A 23,488-nucleotide genomic window follows, 5' to 3' on the forward strand; every position below is an offset into this window, starting at 1 on the left:
ACACCTCGCTCCATCTTGCTCGCGCATCCGCACAGTCGAGCAACCGCACGCACACTGCTCGCCGCTCGTAGTTTTCTCGTCCACTGTCTTGGTTGTTCTCAGCTTCGTTGACAAACGGCCACTAAAAACACCGAAGCACAAATACAGAGGCGCGCACACGTGCAAGGGCTTACTTCCGTGCGACTTCCAAGGGGAAGGGACACTAGCCACTCCGGTAGGAAAATTTATTTTGTGTGTTTTTATGGGGTTCAGAGCCCCAAAACGACTCAGGTTATGAGGAACGGAGTAGTACAGAGCTCCGGATAATGTCGACCACCTGGGTCTCTTTACCGGGCACTGACCTCGCACAGTACACGGGCGCTGTTGTCATTTGAGGCCCAGCCAGAGGTGACAGGCGAGCCAGGCAGGCGCCATCGGGCTGCGTTGACCAAAGGCGCTGGTTTTCGGAGAAGACGCAAGGGACGCTGGTGTGGGGGCGCCTCTGGAGACTGCGTCGCCGTGAACAAAAGATGCTAATCTCCTTTGCCGAAGATTCTGATAGCGGCGCTTCTACCGCACTGCGCTCTCCCGTGGATCGGAGGCACAGCGAGCGGCGGCGGCGCCAACTGATCGCCCGCTTGCCCATGAGCAGCCCGACAAAGCGGGGGTGGACACGGCTGATTTGTCTTTCCCTCCTGAAGAATTCATCGGTGGCCGGCATAACGAAGGCGAAAACAAGATGCACTGTGCACTGTCTGCCTCCGTGTCGCTATCTGTCTAGAGATCAAAGAAACAGGCACCCATTTCAAGACGGCTTGAAACACATGCTCGCCGGTGCCGCTGTATGTCTGCAACAGGTCGGCCTTCAACAGAGCTAACGATGGCGTGGTTTGAAAACGGCATAAAGACGCGTGTCCGGACGCGGCATTTCGCAGATGTGACCCAAAGCGTGGAAGCGGAGCTGCTTTTACCCTTTTGGCTGAGCCCACCACGGCCCCTGGCGTGCGGCCATCACTCACGGTTCGAGGGAGTGATTTTCCAGGGGGGTGCAGCCGCCCCCCCCTCCGGACGCCCATGACTGTTACTGCTTTAGTGAAAAAAACTTTTGTTTTCTTAGTCGTCAGAGCGCTGAGTCCACCTAGAAATGAGATAGTTGCGCGCCTTTCATTTACTCATAACGAATCTTTTACAGAGCAATAGGAAAATGAAAATTGGTTTTGAGGAAAGGAAAGGGCGGAGTAACTGTCGCATATCTCGGTGGTGGTCGTGGAAACATTTATTGCCAAGCAATGCAATGGGGCAACCCCCCCCCCTCTCTCTTTACGTGGCACGAGGCAACCCTTTGAAAGCTACCCCCCCCTCCCCCCATCTCTTTTGGAGGGCTATCCGCTTCAAGGTGTCGGTAACTATCCGGCGCTGGTCAGCAGCAGGGAGCTGGCCAGGAGGGTCTCCCAGTATGTCTGGATCCGCCGTGATTGCGGATAAAGGGTGTGGTAAGGTAGGACATGTGATAAGGTAGGACATGTGATGAGGATGTGAATAAAGTCTCGATACCGGTTTCCCGCAGAGCTTATAGGAGGAGAGGAACTGATCAGGGTAGCGGGCATGAAGAAGAATAGGGTACGGAGCAGTACGGATCTGGAGTTGACGCCAGTGGGAGGCCTGGGTTAGGGAGGGAGCCGGCGGTGCGTAAACGCGTCGGGTATATCGGCGGACTCGGGTTCAGTTCCGGCCTCGTTTCGATGGAGGCGAAGCGCAAGAAGATGCTCGTGTGCTGCGCGGTATCAGTGCACGCTGAAGATCCTTATTCCGTCGTATTCCACTATGTCACTTCTTCCCTTCTCTCACTCTTTCATTACTTCCCGTAGGACGGATGGAGGCGAAGCGCCAAGGCGCCCGTATGCTATGCAGTGTCAGTGCACGTTAACGATCGATCGCCAGGTGGTTGAAATTATTCCGGTAGCCCTTAACTACGGCGCCTCTTTCACTCCCGCTTTCTTCGATTTTGAAGCGAAAAGCTTCACTATAGTCGGATACAACTTAAGAAGGCAGCGGCTTTTCCCCGTCAAAGGATCCCCCTCCAGCCAATGGCGTCGGCAGATTCTCATTGTCCTGCTAGTGTGACAATGCAGGGAGCGGTGCCACAATGCAGAGAGGGGTCCATCCCCGTCTATAGAGGGGGAGGACTATCCCCTTTCATCTGCCACTCCCTGCCTTGTCACGCTAGCAGGACAATGAGAATCGGCCGACGCCATTGGCTGGAGGGGGGTCCTTTGACCGGGAAAAGCCGCTGCCTTCTTGAGTTGTATCCGACTCGTCAACACCGCGCTTCGCGTGAGCCACCCCTTGGCGCCGCCGCGGCGCGCCCTTCCTCCTCCTCGCCACCTGTTTACCCTTCGCCGCTGCTAGCGGTTCTTATCGCGCTCTTATCGCAAAACGTTGCGATAACGCCCGAGCGGCGGACGTAAAAGAGGCCGCACGCCGCGGCGCGCGCTCCATCGCCCTCTTCTCCTCCTCGCCACAGGTTTACCCCTTGCCGCCGCTGCGCGGTCTGCGCCGCCGTCCCAAGAGAAGGTTCTTTCGCAAGGCGTTGCGAGAACGCACGTGTGAGCGGCGGCGGCGGTCGTAGAAGAGACGATGACATTCGCCATGGAAGGAAGAAAAGAAGACCCAGAAGTGGTAGCGAGCGAGTGCTCCCAGTGCATTGTGCGCCAACTGCGACAGCCATGACGTCAAACAGAGCATAACTGCAGCTTTTTGCTTGTATATCCAGGGTTAACCAGAGCTAAGCCACTACCAATTTTTTTTTTTTTTTTTATGGCGCGGTTGAGACGTCTATCGAGAAGCGACAGTAACTTCGCCTTTAATTTCCTCAAAGCTAATTTTCTTCCCATTGCAGATTCGGCCATTCCAGTTCGTATTCTTCCAGTCGCCAGGCAACGGGAAATGGCACTGCTTTCCTCAAACCATTTTTCCCCCCTTAGGGTGCCTTACCCAGAAGTAAGACATTTACTGAGAAGTAAGACAGTTACTGCCGTTGAGGTGTCCACTGAGAAGTAAGACAGTTACTGCCCCTTTCCTTTTCATCGATATAGGCGAAATTCTGTTTGTCATGGGCTTGGCGTCTGGCAGGTTGGCTTCGTGGGAAAATTATGAACTGACGCCCCTGAAGTCTCATGAACTCCGAATTGCCATAGCCATACGTTGGGTACCTCCTTAACATTAGGAAGCATGCTTCCGCGATCGAACTCTTGCTGTGCCTTGCCTAAGGAAAATTAAGAAGTACTTATACATAGGCTACGACATGCTCACACATAAATCTAAGGAACCATTATATTTTCTTAAGGGTTAACACGTGAGAGAACAGATGTGCTCCATAATAGTTTGGCCGCACCTATGTAGAATCCTCTCACCATTGACGCAGTCTGGATGCTTCAGGCGACCCATCTTCAAGGTAGCGAGCGACTGCGTAACGCCACACTCTCCAGACCGCATGCCATGAACATGTGACGTCAGAGTAACCCCATTGCCGAACGCCGCAAAACTGACTCACCTCCAATAAAGTGAACCTCCGAGCCTCCACAGCTATGCACTCAGTTGCCAAACTGGCCGCCATTATGATGTACATAGAACATGGCAAAAAAGCCATGCACATATCTTATCGGCTTATCACCTGTTGCTCCAGTCTGCATTGCTGAAGCTGCGGGCTATACAACAAAATGGCACCCATGACATGTGAATACAGTCTATATAGCTATCCCTACAAAATTTTAGAAGGTGCGGCAGCACATGGATCGGAAAACCAAAAATAGCGTACTTTCTTTTTCCTGAGTGCGAGCATGCACAACCTGGTATGTTAACAGCAACAGCACGCACTTTGAACCTTATTGAGCCTAGCAGTGCTTTCATACTGACCGCTAACATGTTGCCCCATGGTTAGCGTAGCTACATTTGCTATCAACACATGGCTCCAGCCTTGTGAACTGTTGTGTTTAGCTCGACCTACGCAGAACGTGAAATTACTTTGGTGTCCATTAACCAGCTTCTGCATACTTGCATTCAGCACAGCAATAAATATTTTAATCACATGTGCACAAATCTGACCATAAGAGAACAAACTAAATGCCAGCCAGAAATAACAAAAACTAGCGTAAGTGACGCCAACTTGCTTTATTATAAAGCAGGGTGACTAACTTGTCTTCAATTTAAATCGTTCTAACTGTACACAGGCCACCGAACTTCTTGAGAAGCTTTTTTCTTGTGGCATGGCAACATGTTCCGTGAAACTAAAAGAAAATTTACAAAATGAACAGCTTGGAAGGACACTGCTGTGATGGTGGCACCAGAACACTTTTTTTGTGTCTTATGTGCACAGTTTGTGCATCCAGCGTTGTGTCTCCGAAGTGCAGAGTGAGCAGAACAGTCTGTACACTTGTCACCCTGTGTGGTTTGCAATAGTCTACAACACCACCGGTCTGTCATTCAGTGTTTACCGTTGTGCCTCTTCTGCTATCACCATTGCACAATTTGCTGCACCTTGCAGTGGCCACATGCACGCACACAACGCCGAGAAACGCATCTCTTTTCCTCCCATGGCACCATCGAGCCTCAGTTGAAGACAAACTTGTAGGTGAAGCCGCCACCCGAGCCGCTTCCGAAGGGGTTGAAGCCCTGGAAAGGGTTGAAGCCTTGGCCTTGCTGGGACTCTGGATCCAGAGGATCCTCGCCATTGTCGAACTTTTGCCTCTTCTCTGTAGTGAAAAAAAAATTGAAAGAAAACTTTTCATTACTGTTTCAGTGCAGGCTGCAAGTGACATTAGAATTTCTTCACAAAAATTTGGAAACTGCTAACAGTACACAAAGACATACAGAAAACGAGACATACTTTCAGTTCTCTAAATAGCGTAAAATGACTAAAACTGACATACATGCTTATGTGCGAAGCATGTGTTTTTAACTATAAATATGCCAGAATTATCTAAACTAACTCGCACACAATTCAAGAGCATAGGCCAGCATGCTAATGCATGTTTCCATGTTTTTAAGCACTTGGCTCCATGGCACTTTAACCCAAGCATCCAGAAAGGCTTAGCACAGGCCAGAAATAAAGAGGGAGAGCTTTTTCTTCTTTTCCTACAGCACAGGCCAAGAAACATGCATTCACAGCACATTTGACTTTTCTATCCTTTTGCTTGGCAGCGGGGAGCAGATTAAGAGTCAGCGCACATCAGCATGTTCATCTTGACAAGGAAGCTACGAAAGCACGCAAATGCACATGGAGCCAGGGAAGAGAAGGGAGAGAGCACTGACCAGGATCACTGAGCACCTCCTTGGCAGCAGCAATGTCGATGAACTTCTTCTCGGCCTCTTTCTTGGAGTCACCCTGGTAGTTGTCTGGATGCCACTTCTGGGCCAACTTGCGGTAGGCCTTGAGGATTTCCTTCTTGGCAGCTGTGCGCTTTACTCCGAGAATCTTGTAGTAGTCCCGCTTGTGTGACTGCTTTTCTAGCCGCTGGGCCCGCTTGAGGCCCTCGTGACCACAAGAGTGCTCGTCGAGGTTGGCAGCTCGCTGGAAGTCTTGGGACGCTGCAAGGAACAGAGGAGCGGCAAGTCGCGCTCAAGGCCCATGCTCAGATATTCACAAGTGACGGTGAAGAAAGAGGTCTACGTTGCACACTGATGAACCATTGTTTTAAAGAAACTTGAAAAATCTGCTGTGCTGCCTATGATGATTGTCAGGTCCTTGCACAACTGTTTCCAGAATGTCTTCCCAAAACATGCGACTCACTTATTTAACCCTTAAAAAGAAGAAAAGTAGTAATTGACATGTGAAAGCTACAGAATATGCAAGATAGCATAAAATTTAAATGTTGTTGATCATCTAGGCATCCAAAAAGTGCATCGCACACCTGATGCTGTACTCAAGTGGACAGCAAGAATACAGATGTGCTTAGCGTTTTGCTCCAGGCCTAGCTATAGCATATTACTACAGCGACCAAACTAGTAAGCTCTGGCACCACTACGAAAAGGAAGTCAGACCGACCTCGGTCATACTGGCCGTCAGTGAGGTAGGCCTCGGCCCGGTCGCAAAGGACGCGCACATCGTCTTGGTTGAGGCGCAGGGCCTCGGAGCAGACTTCGACTGCCTCGTTGATGTGGCCCGCCTTGCTGTGGCAGTGGCACAGGCGCCCCTTGACGTGCTGCACCATCTGGGGCAAGTCCGGCTCCGTGCGCAGGGCCGCCTTGCCCTTCTCCACGCACTCGTCGAAGCTGCCCTTGCCAATGAGCTCCTGTATGCTGCGCAGCTGTGCCGCCAGCTTCTTCACCTTCTTGTAGTGCGCAAAGCAGTCCTTGTGGTCCGGGTCCAGCTTCAAGCACTCCCGGATGACACTGCATTAGTCAAGGGAATGGCAGAGGATCTTAAAAAGTGCGACAGAGGAAAAGTTTGCAATAACACCTGAAAATGAGGGAAAAGGTTTCAGCAGGAAAGCATGTGCCTTTCCTCTCCTCGTAATCTGCTCCTCCTCACAGCGTCTCAGTGGCTAAGGCATTTCGCTGCTCAGCATGAGTCTGCAGAGTTACATTGATGGTAGTTCCTACAGAAACCTATGCAATCAGTGGCTAAGTCGCTGCTCAGCACGGGTCTGCAGAGTTGCACTAACGGCAGCTCCTATAGAAACCTATGCAATCTGCTGCAGCTGCCTTATGTGGGTACCCTATCCTTCTACCTACGTGGCCACGACCGCAGTACACGCTTATGAAGAAATGTGCACTCTGTACTAGAGGTGAAACTGCTGTTCTGCTTAGACAAAAAAAGCCATGGATGTGAAAATCACGAATATAGACATTTAACACAGGAATGAAATGTAGTGGGCGAAAAAGGCTATATTTACAAGAGGTGAGGAAAAGGGCCCTGTAAGCTGGAAACAAGAGGCAGCTGAAGAGTATGTATTGCCAAAGGGATTGTTTCACTCTTTTCCACATCCAGGAAAAACAGTGGTGCAAAGATAGTGAAACACAGCAGTAAGCTCGGGTCTGTCAGGGTGCAAATGATCGAAACATGATAACTAGGTCGATCCACTTCCAAGCTTTACAGAGCAGACAGGATGGCCTTGTGATAGCTCCTGAAGCAGCATTTTCGGAATATTATAAGAAATATTGTCACGTTTCACCGTTTGCCGAATTAGTTTGCAAAAAGTTTCTATAGAGCTTAGAAAACCTATACCTATACTTCACCTCACAATTTGTTTTTGCTGAGGTGGAAATAAGTGTGTTGATCTCGCACACTCCCAAGCTGGCCACACATGCCTGTACCCGCAGCTCCTACTAAAGACAGGAAATAGGACAGGAAAATATGTAAAAAAAAATAAAGGAGAACAAAACAGAGATCTGCTCACGTGAGAGACTCATCGGCCTCTCCCAGCTTGTAATACAGCTTGCTAAGCTTCAGGAAGCCAACGGTGTTGTCTGGCACCATCTTTGTTGTGGGCCGCAGATCGGTGATGGCGTTCATCAGGTCCCCAAGTTTTTCGTAGCACAGTGCACGCATCTCACGCAAAGACACATCCCATGGGCATTCCTGAAAGTGCCAATAAGCAAAGGAGCTGTTTTTACATCACTAATAGAGGCAGGCATATGCTATATGCACAATAGGAAGGAATCTGATCAGTTCTAAATTTATATTTTTAACATCTAAATTCATAACACTCAAGACCAGCGGAAAATTTCATTTCTATAGCTTCGCCATTAACTGCCCTGTTTAGCAAGCACAATACAAAGTACAATCAGGTAAACTGGCACTTTCCATATAGCCAAATGTTACCATCGCTTGTGGGACCCATGAATAATTCTATTTAAATTCATATGGCCGCCTGTGTCAGAATTGTCTTATGCAGATCAAGTTTAAAAATACACAAAACAGGGCTTTCTAACTATATTGCAGCTGGACTGTATTTCCACGGGGTCACCTTAAAGGGTGACTCCAACAACTGACATACAATTGTCATATGCAGCTCAAGTTTAAAAATACACAAAACTGGGCTTCCTAACTATATTGCAGCTGGACTGCATTTCCACGGAGTCACCTTAAAGGGTGACTTCGACAACTGTCATAAAATTGTCATATGCAGCTCCGACAATTGTCATATGCAGCTCATGTTTAAAAATACATAAAACTGGGCTTCCTAACTATATTGCAGCTGGACTGCATTTCCACGGAGTCACCTTAAAGGGTGACTCCGACAACTGACCAAAACGTGTTACGAGACTTTGATGGAAATTAAAAGATCCTGCTCATAATGCAAGAATCAAGCGGTGTAACAGAAGAAGGAAAAAAGTACAATTTATAATTTTAATTTGGCACTGAAAATTTAAACAAACTGAACTGACATACTGCGGTCAAACGTTGCCATTAACAGCGCATCCATCTGTGTGACCACATCTCAATAAAATGATACATATAAGTTGTTAAGTGCATCGTGTTTTTTTTGTTTTAGAAGAATTCATCATAGTAGTTTTCACTCTCTCCAGTGCACCCTTTGATAAAAAGCAACATTCCTTTCATATCAAATGAAGGGTTTTAAGTGTTTGTTGATAGATGACGCCATAGTGCTTTGCAGTTCTTGTTTGAAAGAGTAACCATGGTCCAATAAAGCACTGTGCCTTAACAGGTTTCGGCACACAGACTCAAATGGATGCTATGCTACACTAAAATTGCCTAATTACTGTCTGGTGGCTGGGACTACATCAGTTTTCTTAGTTGATCACTTTTGTCAGCCTGCAGTCATTATCGCACTTGCCGAATGGTTCCCAGCATAGCGATACATAAAGACGGGGGCATGTGTTAATAACAAAATCATTGCGGAATCGAACACCCTGGCCACTAAGCTTCCCACTGCGCCAAAAAAAAAAAATTTGGGTGCTTGAAATTCAGCTGTTGGTCCCTTACTTGAAGTTATTAGAAAAGGAAACAAAATTAGCTTGAGGCTTCCTCCTTGAGAAACAGGCTAAAACTAAAGCAGATAGTGCAAATGAGAAGAGAGTAACTTATAATAGACTGGTGAAGAAAAGTAGGTACTTACTGCAATAATCCTGGTGAGAGTGTCAATGGCTTCCACGTAGTTTTGATCCTCAATCATAGCCTGTGCGACTTGGATGTCACGCTTCAGAGGCTCGATGAGTGTGTATGCCCGGTGGGCCTCACCATTGGTTGGGTCTAGCCGCAACTGCAGCAAAAAATCACACCAGCTCGTTATGCTGCTGACACTAGCTTTTAGGGAGTTGATTTTGTTTTTTGTGAGTGTGTGGCTTTGACATTTCACAAACCTTTGCAGCCAACCGTATATTTTCTGCAGAAAGCTTTCAAGAAGAAAAGTACAAAAAACAATACTCACCACCCACTCAAAGTCGATGTGAGCTTCATCTAAGTTTCCTTGCTTGAGGAGTACTGTGCCCCTCTGATGCCTTGCCTAAATCAGAAAAAGGGAGAAATACAAATTGTCCCCCTTAGACAATGTAGCATACAGTTGCAGCAGGGCACCTAGTTTCCAATTTCTGGATGCAAATGGTTAACATAAAGCACAGGTCACTTACAGCAAGGAAGTCTGGCTTCAGGGCAATGACCTCGTTTAGGTCTTCGAGTGCTGACTTGGACTTCCCCAGACCCAGGTAAGCAGTAGCGCGTTTGTAATAAGTTAGATAGTTTTCAGGGTCTGCGTCTGCAACAAAAATAGAAAAACAGAGTCTGTAGTCTTAAAGAAAAAAAAAGGACCATATGGTTCGCTTCACAATGCAGACTTGCAAACGGGACTATGTCTGTGACTCACAGAGCTAGAACTGCTACTTGCAGCTTTATTTTTGTTGAACAAATCTGCGGCCAACGACCACAATGGAGCACACAGGAAGATCTTTTGTAAGAAAGGCTTTTATAAGACAGTGTAAAGAGATTAGCCAGATCAGCATTTCTGCAGCCTACCACTGTATGCACAGGAAGATGGAGCATGACAGGAAAAGAGGGAGAGGGAAACAGAAGAACACAGCTGTTCAACTGGCAAAATGTCACGAGTCAGGCTCTCGCTAGTACACATCATCTTTACTGTGAACTGCAAACAAGTACAATACATCACTGAAATATCAGGAAACAAACAGCATGACTTTAATACACAGCACACAAAGGAGGTCCTGACGCAGTCACCAACAATAGGACCGCCTTTTGCATATTATTTTTTTGTGCTTTCTTTGTATTAACTGAATAAAAGCTTATTCTGATTCTTCAAATCACCTTTAAGCTGAACTTTAGGCGAACCAGGAGCAGTATACACTATGCATAGTAAGAACGGATGGCTAATTAATGTTTCCATAACTGATTACACTTTAGGTTTGACGTGAGGTCCTGAAGGCTGATCTCATTTCAACAGATGTATACTGAGTGCATCCTATCTTCCCGATCAAGTAGAGTACAATTTAAGTGTCAGGATTATATTGCACCACATACAAGCATTACACCTTCCTGTTTAATGTAATACAATGAACTGTACATCATCTCAGCATACTTGCAAATGTACACATTTCACACATGAAAAGTTTTGTGTGTAGCATTTTAAACAAACTGGTTCCATTGTAACAAAGGGTACACTCAGCAGTGCAATGCTGGTCGCCTCTCCCGTCGACCGAGCATCTGATAAGATGCGCCGCGACCAGCGAGACGAGAAACTGCCATACAGCACAAGTAACGTGTAGATTTTTGTGGCCAACGTTAAGCAAGCCCGTTTATCGCAAAACTAGCCCAAACTTCGCAGCCAACTAATCGCACCGGCAGCGGCGCGCAGAACCAAAGCGCTGCCGCCACAATATCATATTTCAGACGCCACAACTTACCAATGGCCGCGTGGTAGTGAGACAAGGCGTCCGCGTACTGGCCTTTGGACATCAGCTGTCGGCCCATCTCAAGATGGCCCTCAATCTCCGCCTGACTGATGCCTGCAACACCTGTGCGGTAACGAGGGGAGCGAACCGTCAAGAGGAGTGATTAGTGGGCGCGCTGCGGGCAAGCCCACACGCATACACGCTGCAAGCCACCCGGTTCCGCTCGTGACAGATGTAGGGTAGCATTAAACACACTCGCGCATAGCGCAACCGTTTTCCAAGGCGATCGGGTCCGGCAAAATCTGCCGGACGTCCTAATTCGCAGCGCACGCGGTGATGCAACTTCACCGCCTCTTGTCACACTGCAAGTGTACGCTGTACGCGACCTTACAAACCGCGTGAACGCTACCATTGTTAGTTTAAACCGGTAGTTGATCGCACTGCGACCTAAGATTGTAAACATGCACGATGCTACAGTCACTGAAAAGAGCGTGAGAAGAGTTCAGCATGCAAGCGAGCTTCCTTCCAAGGCAAGCGCCGGTCCGCAAAGCACGCGACACGGTCGAAAGATGGTCGGGACAGCGGGTAAATGAAAGCCAGCGCTTACCGATCAGTCGCCTCGTTGCGCAGGCGAGGACGTACAGGTAGGAGACGAGCTGGTACGCCGAAGGGTAGCCTGTCATTTTGTCAGCAGTGCGCGAAGGGTTTAATTTCAAATAAATACTAGACCATAATTTCTATCCCGCTGCCCAAGCTGCACAAGCGCAAGTACAGCTCATCGCCAAGTCGATGTCGACTGCTTGTACACAAAAATATCGTGTTCTTAGCTGATTGGTTGCCGGCCTGATCTCTATGCAGCCCATTTTGATGCCAATGCAAGCGTAGTTTGAGTAACACAATTTTTAAAGTTGATTTACATTTACAGCAGCCCTATCGGAATTATCATTGGTAGGTTGTATAATAACTGACATTTTTTTTCTAAAGACTGCCGAAACAAAACACGGATGGTAGCGTGCGCTCCCACGCGGTCGTCGCGTGCACCAGCGTATCGGATGTGCGGCCTGCGCGAGTTTAGTTTTCACCGTGTTTTCGCGTTGCGCTTGATCGTCTGCTGGCCGAAGTGTTATTGATCAAGCGTTACGAATCTTGGTTCGTCCGCGCGCTCTCGGATGGGTCCATGAATTAGCCGAGTACGCGTAGAGCGTTGCATTTTGCCCAACCGACGCACAGAGGTAAGCTGCGGCAGGAGCCGTCGCGCGTTCCTGCATCTGCGGATGACAAAAGCGTTTTGGGGACCCCCGATCCCCCACCTCCGCAGCTTGCTATCTGGTCACTAAAATAGCGCGCCAAATATCTGTTTATAGATGATGCAGGCGGCGGCAGTTTGCGGGGGATCCCCGGTCCTTCCAACAAGCACGGTGGATCCGGCCACTAACGATGCTCCGCTCGAGTTTGCGGCGCGAATCAAGACAACTGTGTCCCCAGAGGGGCTCGGTGAGTTATGTGTCAGTTTATGCGTGCGGTGTGTCTGATGGATAATAATCTTCTTAGCAACGGCAAGCGCTTTCCGTCGTCATTAGGCGCAGTTGTCGAACGCTGTTTTTCGAACGCGGTGGAATGCGGTTTTTATCTCCGCAGGTTCGTGTGAGAAAGAGCTCGTTTATACACCCGTGTCACGACCCTAACGTCACGCACTGCGGCCCCTCCGGGGATGTGCCGGCTCTGCGCTATCGGCGCCCGGCGCAGGGGTTTCGATCGCTTTGCGCCGTAGTCGAGTTTCGCTCTCCCGCGTCGCTCCCCCGCGTGTTGTTTACTCGGTCGCCAGGTGCATGCTGTCTGTACGCATTAATTTTTCTTTTTCGTGACTGCTTCCCGCCTGCTTTGCGGGAGTGTCTGCTGCGCTTGTTGTTCGATTAGCTTTGCGGTTTTACTTACTTTGTTTGAGGCGGTTGGATTTAAAATGCTGCTTTGTGATTCGGGTCACCCAAACTTAGAGCTTTTGTTTATAATATTCTGGTTTGGTATGGTTTATGGGGTTTAACGTCCCAAAGCGACTAAGGCTATGAGAGACGCCGTAGTGGAGGGCTCCGGAAATTTCGACCACCTGGGGTTCTTTAACGTGCACTGACATTGCACAGTACACGAGCCTCTAGAATTTCTTTCTAATATTTATGTTTGTTTCAGGATGTCTGACTGCGTTTTAAGGTCATTATAGTTTTATACTGCGAAGAAATAAGAGAAATTGTCTTCCATGTAGAATGTTTCGACTGTGGGAACATTTTAGATTCAAAAGTTGATCCCTTAATTTACGAGGCTTCTTCAAATATTTCTAACTTGCAGTTATATTCCTGCATTTGGGTATGACACGAACAAAAATTGTCTGGCCACAGGTATCACCTTGGGCAGTCATGGTTACATGAAGTCTCCAGCTGTAAATACGTAGGCATAACATTAATGAACAATCTGTCCTGGAATTGACGCGTGGAAAATATCTGCTTGTTCGCCTTCCGCAAGCTGTGTGTTGTACGGAATAAACTTTCGAAAGCCCCTGCTCATGCATGTGTCGTTTCGGATACATATACTAAAACCAATATTATAAAGTTTAAAAGAATCCTGAGGAAAGCCATAAGATTTATTTATTCCAAATTTTCACCCTTTGATTCTCCATCTAAGCTAATGAAATCTGACAGTATCCAACCCCTTGAGGCAACAAGAAAAGTATTTGTTAAAAGTTTCTTTCTTTGCTCATAAATAACAAATTGGCACTTGACCCTGCATCCTATCATTTTCAGTTGCACGCTTCGCATGTCACCATCACATGCCTCATACTTTTCTCGAACTGACACATTTAAATTTTCCTTCATCCCACGTACCATATAAGAGAATGCAATTTGCTTACACAGTGATTGGCTGTGCGTAGTGATGCTACATGTTTTTTTTTTAAGTTGTTTGTTTTTTACTTGTTGCCCTTGGATCACTAATATGACCTGCAGTTTAAAATAAATAAAAGAAGCCGTCTAGCTGGCATTTTTGGGTTAAATTTCTGAAGCATATAGGTATAAAATAATTTTGTCAGTCTTTTCATGGGAGTGTATCAGTTGAGTGAAGCATCAGCATTTCTCATGTGCAGGCCTAAATATGCAGGAAAACTGAGCATGTACCAGTATTGGGACTGTGCAACACCTTCAGGGCTCAGTACACCGTGGCAGAAATGCCACCAATGGCAGCGTTCATGTTCGCATGGGTGCTTGACTGCAGACCGTTGCTGGCTGTAATGTAGTACAATGTTGAATGTGATGGCAACAGCCGTTTCTGGTTGTCAAGGTGTCAGCTGCACTTTATTTATTTATCATGATGTCAGCACAGATGAAGAAGCAAATCTATGTGGAAGTAAACATGCATATTTTTCGCGTGTCATAAGACAATCAAAGCTACTACTGGAGAATGGTAGAGCAACAGTGCTTATGGTATATGAGTGTGATTGAACTGAAGTGTGCCCTTAAACTTAAGGTTTGTGAGAATTTTTTTATGTAGAGCTAATTCAGCCAATGCAAGCGCTAGCACTTGATGAATTCCGTGTATATTATATTCGATTAGCCACTTAGACAGCGTGCGACATGTGGAGATGCAAAACATACCTTGCATGATTTCTGATTGTATGTAGCAAATCTAAATTTTGCCTTTATGGCAAGTGTGTGAAAAAAAAAAAGCGTTGTACTGCTGAAGTGAAACTAGCATTGTATCTACCGGAACCACATGAATATGTCTAACAGCGAGTGAATAAACAGTAGTTTTAACTACAGCTACTTGCAATGCTTAATAGCTGAACCGTTGTGTAGTCTGACCACGTGATCCTGTGACCACTGGTCAGTCTATTAATTGGTGCTTTTCATATAGCGTATGAAATAGCTCCTAATTCTACGACAGCTCTCGCAACTGTAATGATGTGCTCAGTTCATCAAAAGCTTTCAAATATCACACTTGATGCAAGCGTTAAAATGAACTGGCTTAATTTATATGATGTTGATGTGAATTTTTTGTGCATTTTGGAAATTAGTTTTGTTTTAATGTTTAATTCTCTTGATTGTATTCACGTAAGCCTGTTATCCCAAACTTAGGGGCCTTTAAGGGTTAATAAGTGAAGATGATGTGATGTACAAGGCAAGACAGCTGCTCTGGTTCACAGCACTGGTGTACAGCATTTGACACACAAAACTCATGAATAACTGAAGGAATTTATGTTGCTACTCATGGTAGAATGGCAGAAATATTTTTGAAGCATGTGACAGTTATGCGGCATCTGTTAACGGCTTGCTGCCAACAAAGTGAACACTGCAACTCTTTTAACGCTTCGTGGATTTGGCAATTAGCACTCGTACCACAAGCATAAGCATAAATGTGTCATAGGTGTTGGTGAGTACTCATTTCATACCTCATGCTCTGCAGATACAGCGATGTACATGTTGGTGTTGAAACCATAACAATGCTGAGGAGCTGAAAGCCCAGTTCCAGGCTGGTGATTCCGGCAGCTGTGTGCGCATTTAATGAAGGAGCAGTTGAGATGAGACATTTAAAGGATTGGGCGTACAGAAAAAGCAGTCAGTACCTAATTAAAGCTGAAGAACTGTGGAGGTTTGCAGACGCTCACAAAATGTGATTCGCAGTGCGCACTCAGTGCTTTTGCCACCGGATGGCTAGCATTCGAGGCACTTTTGCTGGGGGCCGCACCATCTTTCTGCATGCTCCCAGTATTGTCAAGAAAAACTAAGCTTTCATTAAAAAATTGTAGTTTGGACGCCTTGACACCTTTCTGTCACGTGAGCAAAAAGTGCAGAAGGTACTGTGCTGCGACGTCTTGTATTACATTGTACTAAGGAGTAATGAGATTACTTACCAAGACCTCTTTAATGAGAATTTGCAAGTTGAATTTTTCAGCATGGTGAAAAAGAAAGCACTTGAGGCAGTGATCGGTAAAAAAATGCAGGGCTATTACTGGTCTGCCTTCTCAAGCTCTGTTAGCGCGAAAGCACTAATCAGGAGGTTCAGCGCCTAGCAAAATCATCTCTTGCCGATTGTATGTCCAAGAAGCGCGAGTGCTCCGTCCTGCAGCCCTGCCCACTCAGTCTTCTTCTACATGGCACTAATTCAGTGGTCCTTACCCAACAAAATCGTCTCTTGCCGATTGTAGCATGACCACTCGTCCCACTGCACTGCCCACTCATCGTCGTCTTCTACATGGCACTAATTCAGTGGTCCTGAAATGAGAAAAATCGTCTCTTGCTGATTGTATGTCCGAGAAGCACAAGCACTCCATCCCGAGACATTGCCCACTGCGTCGTCTTCTACGTAGCACAAATCGTGTCTTCACACTGATTCGAATTAGTAAGCATTCTCAGTCATTTTTTATTTGTCATGAATGCAAACCAGCTGGCCCAAAATCATTTGTACTGTTATTGTATTTGAAGGCATTATAGCGAGTATAAATCAAGAGACCCGCTGAAAAATGATGTAGTCAAGATTTTGACATATAGCCATTGTCATTGCAGATAGCCATTGGCATTGCACAATGACCATAGGGTGCAACATCACCACTTGTTTCCAAACTGATATCATGGAGTCCTTGTACAGTATGGAGATCATGAGTTTGAAAGAAGTGGTGGGAAAATTTTTAAATACCATTTTCCAATAAATGTGTCTTCAGCTATTGGACAGCCATGCCAGTAAAGGCCAGAGAATCAATTTTAATACGATAGCATTAGAACGCTCACTGTCTGGCGTTGTCAATTGTTCTCTGAAGCCTCCGAGAACCACCTGCCACGGTCAGCAGGTGTTGAAGTGGAGAGAGGGAAATTCTCCCTCTCTATATTTAAGGGAGAGGAGGTGTAGGTTGTAAGGTGGCTGCCATGGGAAGAATCTAGAGGGTGGCTACCGTGGGTGGAGGAGGCTCTGACTTGGGTGGAAGTATTCATAACCTGAGGGTGTTTGCCATGGGAACAACCGAGCGGGTGGCTACGATGTAAGGTGGTGGGTGATTAGGAAAGTGAGCTCAGAAGAGGAGCGGCGTTAGCAGAGTGGCGCTCACTCGCAGAATGTCACTCTTCTGTTGAAGTGGTTGTTTGCTAGCCACCTCCAGAACCGAGTGTCAGTGGATACTGGAGATCAGGTATGGAATAGAAGACCAAATGTGCAAGGAAGCCAAGTGTAAAGAAGTACAAAGACTAAGTGCACAATAAAGGCGTATCTTATCATGCAAAGGGTAATGAAAGTCTTATGCTCCGCATTTCCATCAGGTCAGCCCACTGATTGCCTGTAAATTCTCTTACTGAGATCAAAGGTTGGACGGAGTTGACCTCAGTGTTCCTTTAAATAAGGGAGTAGCTAAGATTCAGGTGGGCTGATTGTATTAGAAAATTGCATTAGAATGCATCTCTTCCTGCAGGGCGTCCAGTGGGTGCGTCATTTGGAAGCTTTGCTGCTGGGCTGGCTGAAGGTGCGGCTGGCCTTCCCTCCCTGGCTGGGCTCATGGGCAGTCCTACCCCGTGGGGTGTGCCCCCATTCATTGGACTGCCTGGTGATCCTGCTCTCATGGGTGTTGTTTCCAGCTACAGCCAGGTACAAACTGACACCCTGGGTTTCAGTTGTCTTTTTTCAGAGATGCAAGACCCCACGTTGCTTGTTTTATGGTATGTGTTTTTGTGCCTGCAAGTAAACCTGACTGCAAAAGTTTATTAGGTGTGGTAGTCTTAAAGAAACTGAGTTTCCTTGCTGGGAATGCTCTCATCCTGAAAGTGAAAGGCATGTGCATGTGCAGCCTTCAGGGTGTGCACCTCAGCTCCAGGCTAGCCTTTCTTCTTCGCCTGCGCCTCCTTTCAGGCTATGCTCTAAGGCCACAAGAATTTTGAATTTTTCAATGCCTTGTATCCTGTATAAACTTCTGACCGTACACATTTGTCTTGTGATATAATAGCCTCATGCTTTCCATTGCACAAGCAATTTGAACATACTAGAGGAATAAATATTTCATAGCTAAGGGTTTGGTGAGATTTCTTCAGGTTAGGTGCCATAATGGAAATGAAAAAATGCAACAACTGAGTGAACCATAGATAATTCCCACACGTTTCATCAGTCTTCATGAGTGAAGGCGTCTCTTCATTTCCAGTAAATTTTGTTGCTGTGGGCAGCCAGCAGGCATGGCTTACTTATGTTTTTTTTTTATTTTTCATTTGGTGTCACCAAGTCATTTATTGGTGGTATGGAAGGTTCCATGTATTAGTAATCATTGAAACCTGGCTGCTGCCACAGTGTCTACTGGTTTGTGAGTCCTTCATTATCTCTATAGTCATCATAACAGCTGCCTGTGGCTACGCCATTGAGTCTCTGTTAGCTTTGTAAGATCTCGATCTTTGTTGCTCAGTTGTCTGTAGAGTACAGTTAATGGGGCCTGTAAAGAATTTTCCTGTGGGGGCTGTGAGTGATTCCTATTACTTGCACTCCTCTGGAGTATATTGTATACTACCGTGTTTATGCAAGTTAATTTAATGAGTGAGAATTTTTATGCATGACTCTTATGCCTGTGCTTACTGTCTGACTTCTATTTCTCTGAGAAATATGCAACATTTAAAGCAGTGTTGGGCATGAACAGTGCCTAAAAGCAGTAAAACAAACTGTCATACCACGTGTGATTAGGTACCTGATGACAAGACCAGAATATACATATTTGAGCCGCCGCGGTGGCTCAGCGGTTATGGTGCTCGGTTGCTGACCCGAAAGACGCGGGTTCGATCCCGGCCGCGGCGGTTGAATTTCTTTGGAGGAGAAATTCTAGAGGCCCGTGTACTGTGCGATGTCAGTGCACGTTAAAGAACCCCAGGTGGTCGAAATTTCCGGAGCCCTCCACTACGGCGTCCCTCATAGCCTTAGGCGCTTTGGGACGTTAAACCCCATAAACCAAACCAAACCAGAATGTACATATGCGTCATACGAAATTTACTCTTCATGCAGTGTCCACAATTTGGTTTTCTTGGGCCACCCCCTGAGATTGGGCCTGGGATACTTCCAACGAGCATTCTGAGCGCTAATACGCCCGTAAAGGAACTCCTGCGGTTTCCAAACTGTGTCCTTTATCCCCCAAAACCAAGTGAGTGCACCTTTTGACGCATGCAACAAATGCCCTGTTAAAATTCCTCAACAACGTGAGACTTGTATGAACCCTGTGAAAATCTTATATTTGTATAAATGTCAGTGTACACGAGCTTTGTGTGAATGTATTTCACATCATCTTAATTGTCCTTACCTGCATTAATTTTCCAGGTTGATTTCCAGGCCACCAACATCCCCAGTGATCAGTAATGAGTGCCAATTCCCCCTACTTTCTGACTGCATGTAATTGTCAGCCTTCAAGAGCAGATTTCCGTTTTACTTTCAGATTGTACCAGTAAGGTGCACAGTGTTTGAGTCTGTTATCTATCGTAGTAGCGCTGGTGATCCCCAAATATCACCTGAACACTTGCCTATGTAGCTTTTTTCTTTGGCTTCTCCGAATCCCAATAGCAGCACCGAGAGTTAAAGAGATAGGCTTTGCTCTAGATTCCAGTTTGTACTGTAACTTTGCATGGTCATGTTTAAATGCCTGTTTTCGTTTTGTTCTAGTGTGACCAGTCAGGATTTGCAAGAACCAGCATAGAGATTTCGATTACATGGGAGCTTTGTACTGTGGCCTTTTTATCTCACTGAACATTGTATGGAAGTATTCTGAAGCACTGCAGTGCAATATGTCACTTGGAGAAAGTAATGGTGTTAGCAGAATGGCTGTAATTTTGTGTTTTGTCATGTCTTGCTTTTGAAAAGTGTGCAGAATGTGCATTGTCTGGTTTCTTAGGTACAGGTATAGATCCCCACACCAGTCCTATTAACAGCAACTTGTCTAATACCCCTGTCACACGGCCAGTTTCAATGGCCATCAAGTCGAGGGCCTTTGAGATTTTCGATCGCCATCGAGCTCGAGGGAGTTGTGGTGCTGCTACACGGCAAATCTCAATGGCCATTGAAATCGTTCTCGCGTCTTACGCCAAGCTCGTGCGGCACCACAATCGCTACGTTCGGTTTCGCGCAAATAACAAAAATATATTGACGAAACTTAACTAAATGTAGAAATACACTTTTTTGCAGTCATAAGGCGCGTTCACACTTGTTCAAAAATCCAGCAAGCGAAGCGGATTCACTCGCCGCAAAAATTAGGACCTGTTCTCATCTGTTGACGCCCGGCCGGGTTGGAACGGCCGCGCCGCTGCTGCTTCTCGCTGTGCGCACCACGTTGCCGTTCGCGGCGTACAGAGATACAGTCAGAAAAGAGCATAAATTTTTGCTGTCTACGTACCACGAGCGTGTGCACGCTTACGTACGCTACACGCAGGCGCATTCCCACATTTAGTTCAGCGTATGCTAGCAGAGACGCAAAAATAAACTCAGTCTCTAGTGGTGCCATCTGGTTGTCAAAATGGGAACCATTACTGTCAACAAACTGACTCTCTTAGGCCTAGCAGCGGCAAAATCGTCACTCTAAATGAAAAATAAAGCAAATTTATCACTTATACGTTTTCTTATAGGCAAGATGAGACGAAGCGAAAGACCAGTGCCCCATTTATGACCAGTGAACGGACAGAAAAAGGCAGCAACAACGAGAATTCAGTCCGAAGCGAGGGGTCCGGCTTTGAAGGGCGCCGCCATGTTTGTTGTCGTTCGAAGCAATGCTAGCAACCTTGGGCAACGCTCGAAGGCCCTCGAAATCTCGATAGAGTTCCGGGCTGCTCCGTCGACTCGATAGACTATTGACTCGATGGCCATTCAAACTGGCTGTGTAGCAGCGCTCGATCGCCTTCGAGTCGATAGACTATCGATTCGAGGGCCTTAGAAATGCCCGTGTGACAGGGGTATAAGCCAATGCCTTTTCTATTTAAATGCCAGCCACGTCGTCCGCTCTGCCAAAGGACCTTTTTGGGCAGTTCTGTTCGTTTGCTTGTTGCGGTGTGGCAATAGTAATGAGGAGCGGTGGCTTGTGTCAGTGCGTGAGCTGCTGATGTGGTTGATGATAGCTCTTGTATAAAGTGCCACGTTGTGGAGAAAACAAGAATGAAAATTTGTTTGCCTATTTCCTGCACCATGCCACTAGTCAGGGAGTGCTTTCTCACTCTTACTACACATGCAGAGGAGACACGAAGGCTGGCAGATGGGAGAGTGTAAGAAAGGGTAATAGGAGAGTGTCCTATTTGCCAAAAGTGGCTGACCTGGCTAGAAGGCATTGTTTAAACCAAATTACCTGTCATGTAACATCCATCATCAATACCTTGGGTCATAATTTCATGCGCACCTTGTGTCCGCTTAGCTACTGCTTTGCAATCGTTGTTGTTGTCACACTGATGCGTTGGTGTGCACGCCATGCTGCTGCAGACATGCCACCGCCAGCCACCCGAGAGCGACCGCCTGGGTGTCGCACCGTGTTTGTGGGTGGCCTCCCCGAGAGCGTCACTGAGGAGCTGGTGCGCGAGGTGTTCCAGCACTGTGGCACCCTCACCGCTGTTCGCATGGGCAAGAAGAACTTTTGCCACATTCGTTTTGAGACGGAGGAGCAGGTGGATCGTGCCATAGCCCTCTCCGGTCAGTGGCATACACACATCTGTATTGCGTTTCCTTTCTCAGCCTGAGAGGTAGCCTGTGCAGTTAGCCAAGCGGTTGAAATTGGTAAATGACCATCACAGACTGTCTTGCATATGTGGTATAGCCACAAAATTCTGCACTGAACATAAACACTAGGAATGTAAAGTGAAATCAGGACTGAAATTCAGTGATGTAGAGCCTTTGCATGATTACTGATTTGCAGCAGCCACTGCCAGAACTTGTAACGGCCTTTTACTCATTGCTCGGTTTCAGGGTTAGTCTAGAGGGACTTAGTGATGCTGTAATCTTCTACCGCATTAGGGTACATGGTACTGTGCTGATCATATGTGTTTCTGATAACGGGTTAAAACTTATTGCCCATGTGCACAAAGGAAAGAGAAAAGTGAATGTGATAGCAGGGCAGCCAGTTGTTGCAGGCCAACCTCTGTTGAAGTGCTTTTGTGCGCTAATGATATTATGCCCGTACGTACTGGGCAGTGAGCCAGCACATTACTTCACTGTCGCGACAAGAAACCTGCAGCACCTGACTGGCACATGCTGTAAGTTTGAGCTTTGGAAGTCTTGGTATGAAGTTGTATGTGCGAGCAGTAACTCCAGCTTAGGGTGCTGTTTTTGTCAGGTGTCATTGAGGGCTGCACAATAACCTTGATGTGAGTAAAGTTCAGGTTCTTTTCCTTTCTTGCACCAGAGGTGCCCCTTCAGGGACGGTTGGTTTACTTGGAAGACTGAAGATTATCTTTGCACCAGGGTGTGCCCCGCCAGAGACGGTCTTGTGATGAGTTAGGATGCAGGGATAAAGGGAGTACTTGAAGTTTTATATACAGAAATTTACACTACATGCCATGTTTAGGCACTAGAGACATATTAAGCAGCAAAAAGATGAAACAAAAGGTGGAACTGGCTAACACTAGGGGAGGCCCCTATGCGGCATAGCTGACGATGCATAACATCTGACCATAGCCCAGAACCCTTTTGCTGGCTCTGGGGCCCGGTTTTAAAGACATAAAGGCCTGGCCCACATTCGGCAGCATCCAATCATGTTCCACTCTTAACATGATTGGTTCATCAAGAGCATGGCCAGCCCTCTAGCTTTCGTAAAGCAAAATAAAAGTTAAAACAAATACAAACAGAAAGTCATGCCAGGACGTCCAATCGGTCTCCCCGATGACCCGTCGACCTAGGCATTGTCCCGGAGTTAGGTGTATTATCAGTATTATTGGGCTTAAATGGGCTGTTACCACTGTAAGCCACCGCAAGCTCGGACCCGCGTTGCCGGCGACTTAGCTTCCCCAAGGCTGTTGACTAGTCAGCGCCTCACCGACGTCCGGTCAGACGTGTCCTTCAAATCAGGCCCTCGCTGTCCTCGGCTAGCCGCGCTGTCACCGGCTATTCATCATTTTTATTGCCCCCCTTGTCAACAATGCCTGGCACCGTTCTGTCCGGCAGTGCTTAATCTTCAGAAGATCTGCAGACCTTCCTAACAAGACGTTCGTCGCAAGGTTGTGTCGCCTCTGGTGTCCGTTAAGACGAGGGGGCAGTCGTCGTGCGGCGGCTCCGTCAGTGCAACAGTTCTCACCGCTGTTTGCATAGCCGGCGCGAATCGGCTCCGGAGGGTGAGGGACACCTGCGCGGCCCAGTGCCTTCGTGCGCAGCCGCATCGTTCTCAGAAAAGGGATACTTCGCTTTGAGCGCTCCTCGCACCTCCTCCCGCCGGGGGGGGTCTAGGGAAGACTGCAGCGGCAGGTTGCTGAGAAAGGACGACCGGTCCTAATGACCTCGCGCGCACCACCGATCCCTTACAATGTGTATGTTTACTATGCACAGACTGGCACTGCAGCAAGCAGAGGATGCTTCCTTGCAAATTCTGGAGTGACTGGCTACAGTGCAGTTAGCCTAGATAGCTTGCAAGACAGATATCTCATGAATGAAAGGAAGTTGGTGAAACTCAGGTCCCTGTAAAGTGAAGCTTGCT

The 23,488-nt window shown here is 47.0% G+C and overlaps 2 protein-coding genes across 2 annotated transcripts in view; one reads left to right on the forward strand and one right to left on the reverse strand.

Annotated features, from left to right (window-relative positions):
• Positions 1-4,134: 4,134 nt before the first annotated feature.
• P58IPK (dnaJ homolog subfamily C member P58IPK) lies at positions 4,135-11,657 on the reverse strand. Its single transcript, XM_089545593.1, has 9 exons — positions 11,450-11,657; positions 10,855-10,965; positions 9,571-9,695; positions 9,372-9,446; positions 9,060-9,203; positions 7,377-7,558; positions 6,023-6,369; positions 5,290-5,565; positions 4,135-4,730 (listed from the first exon to the last, which is right to left on the reverse strand). Exons 1-9 carry the CDS (start codon positions 11,523-11,525, stop codon positions 4,588-4,590), a joined length of 1,479 nt encoding a protein of 492 aa, XP_089401719.1. The 5' UTR covers positions 11,526-11,657; the 3' UTR covers positions 4,135-4,587.
• Positions 11,455-23,488, forward strand: part of LOC149343074 (ecto-NOX disulfide-thiol exchanger 2-like) — a 35,101-nt gene continuing 23,067 nt past the window's right edge. Inside the window, exons 1-5 of the mRNA XM_089545594.1 lie at positions 11,455-12,074; positions 12,207-12,336; positions 17,282-17,454; positions 18,844-18,979; positions 21,289-21,495. Coding sequence (XP_089401720.1) covers positions 12,207-12,336; positions 17,282-17,454; positions 18,844-18,979; positions 21,289-21,495 — 646 coding nt within the window. The 5' untranslated portion in view covers positions 11,455-12,074. The remainder of the gene's footprint in view (positions 12,075-12,206; positions 12,337-17,281; positions 17,455-18,843; positions 18,980-21,288; positions 21,496-23,488) is intronic.

Source organism: Amblyomma mixtum, chromosome 5 (assembly GCF_055824585.1).
Source record: "Amblyomma mixtum isolate Tamu chromosome 5, ASM5582458v1, whole genome shotgun sequence".
Classification (NCBI taxonomy): domain Eukaryota; kingdom Metazoa; phylum Arthropoda; class Arachnida; order Ixodida; family Ixodidae; genus Amblyomma; species Amblyomma mixtum.

Bases quoted from the DNA above. Each gene is read 5' to 3' on its own strand.
- P58IPK (XM_089545593.1), bottom strand. From the start codon at position 11,525: ATGACAGGCTACCCTTCGGCGTACCAGCTCGTCTCCTACCTGTACGTC. The intron at 9,696-10,854 runs GTAAGTTGTGGC...TTTTTGTTGCAG, and splicing joins TCACTACCACGCGGCCATTG to ACGCAGACCCTGAAAACTAT. The intron at 4,731-5,289 runs GTCAGTGCTCTC...TTTTCACTACAG, and splicing joins GGAGGTGCTCAGTGATCCTG to AGAAGAGGCAAAAGTTCGAC.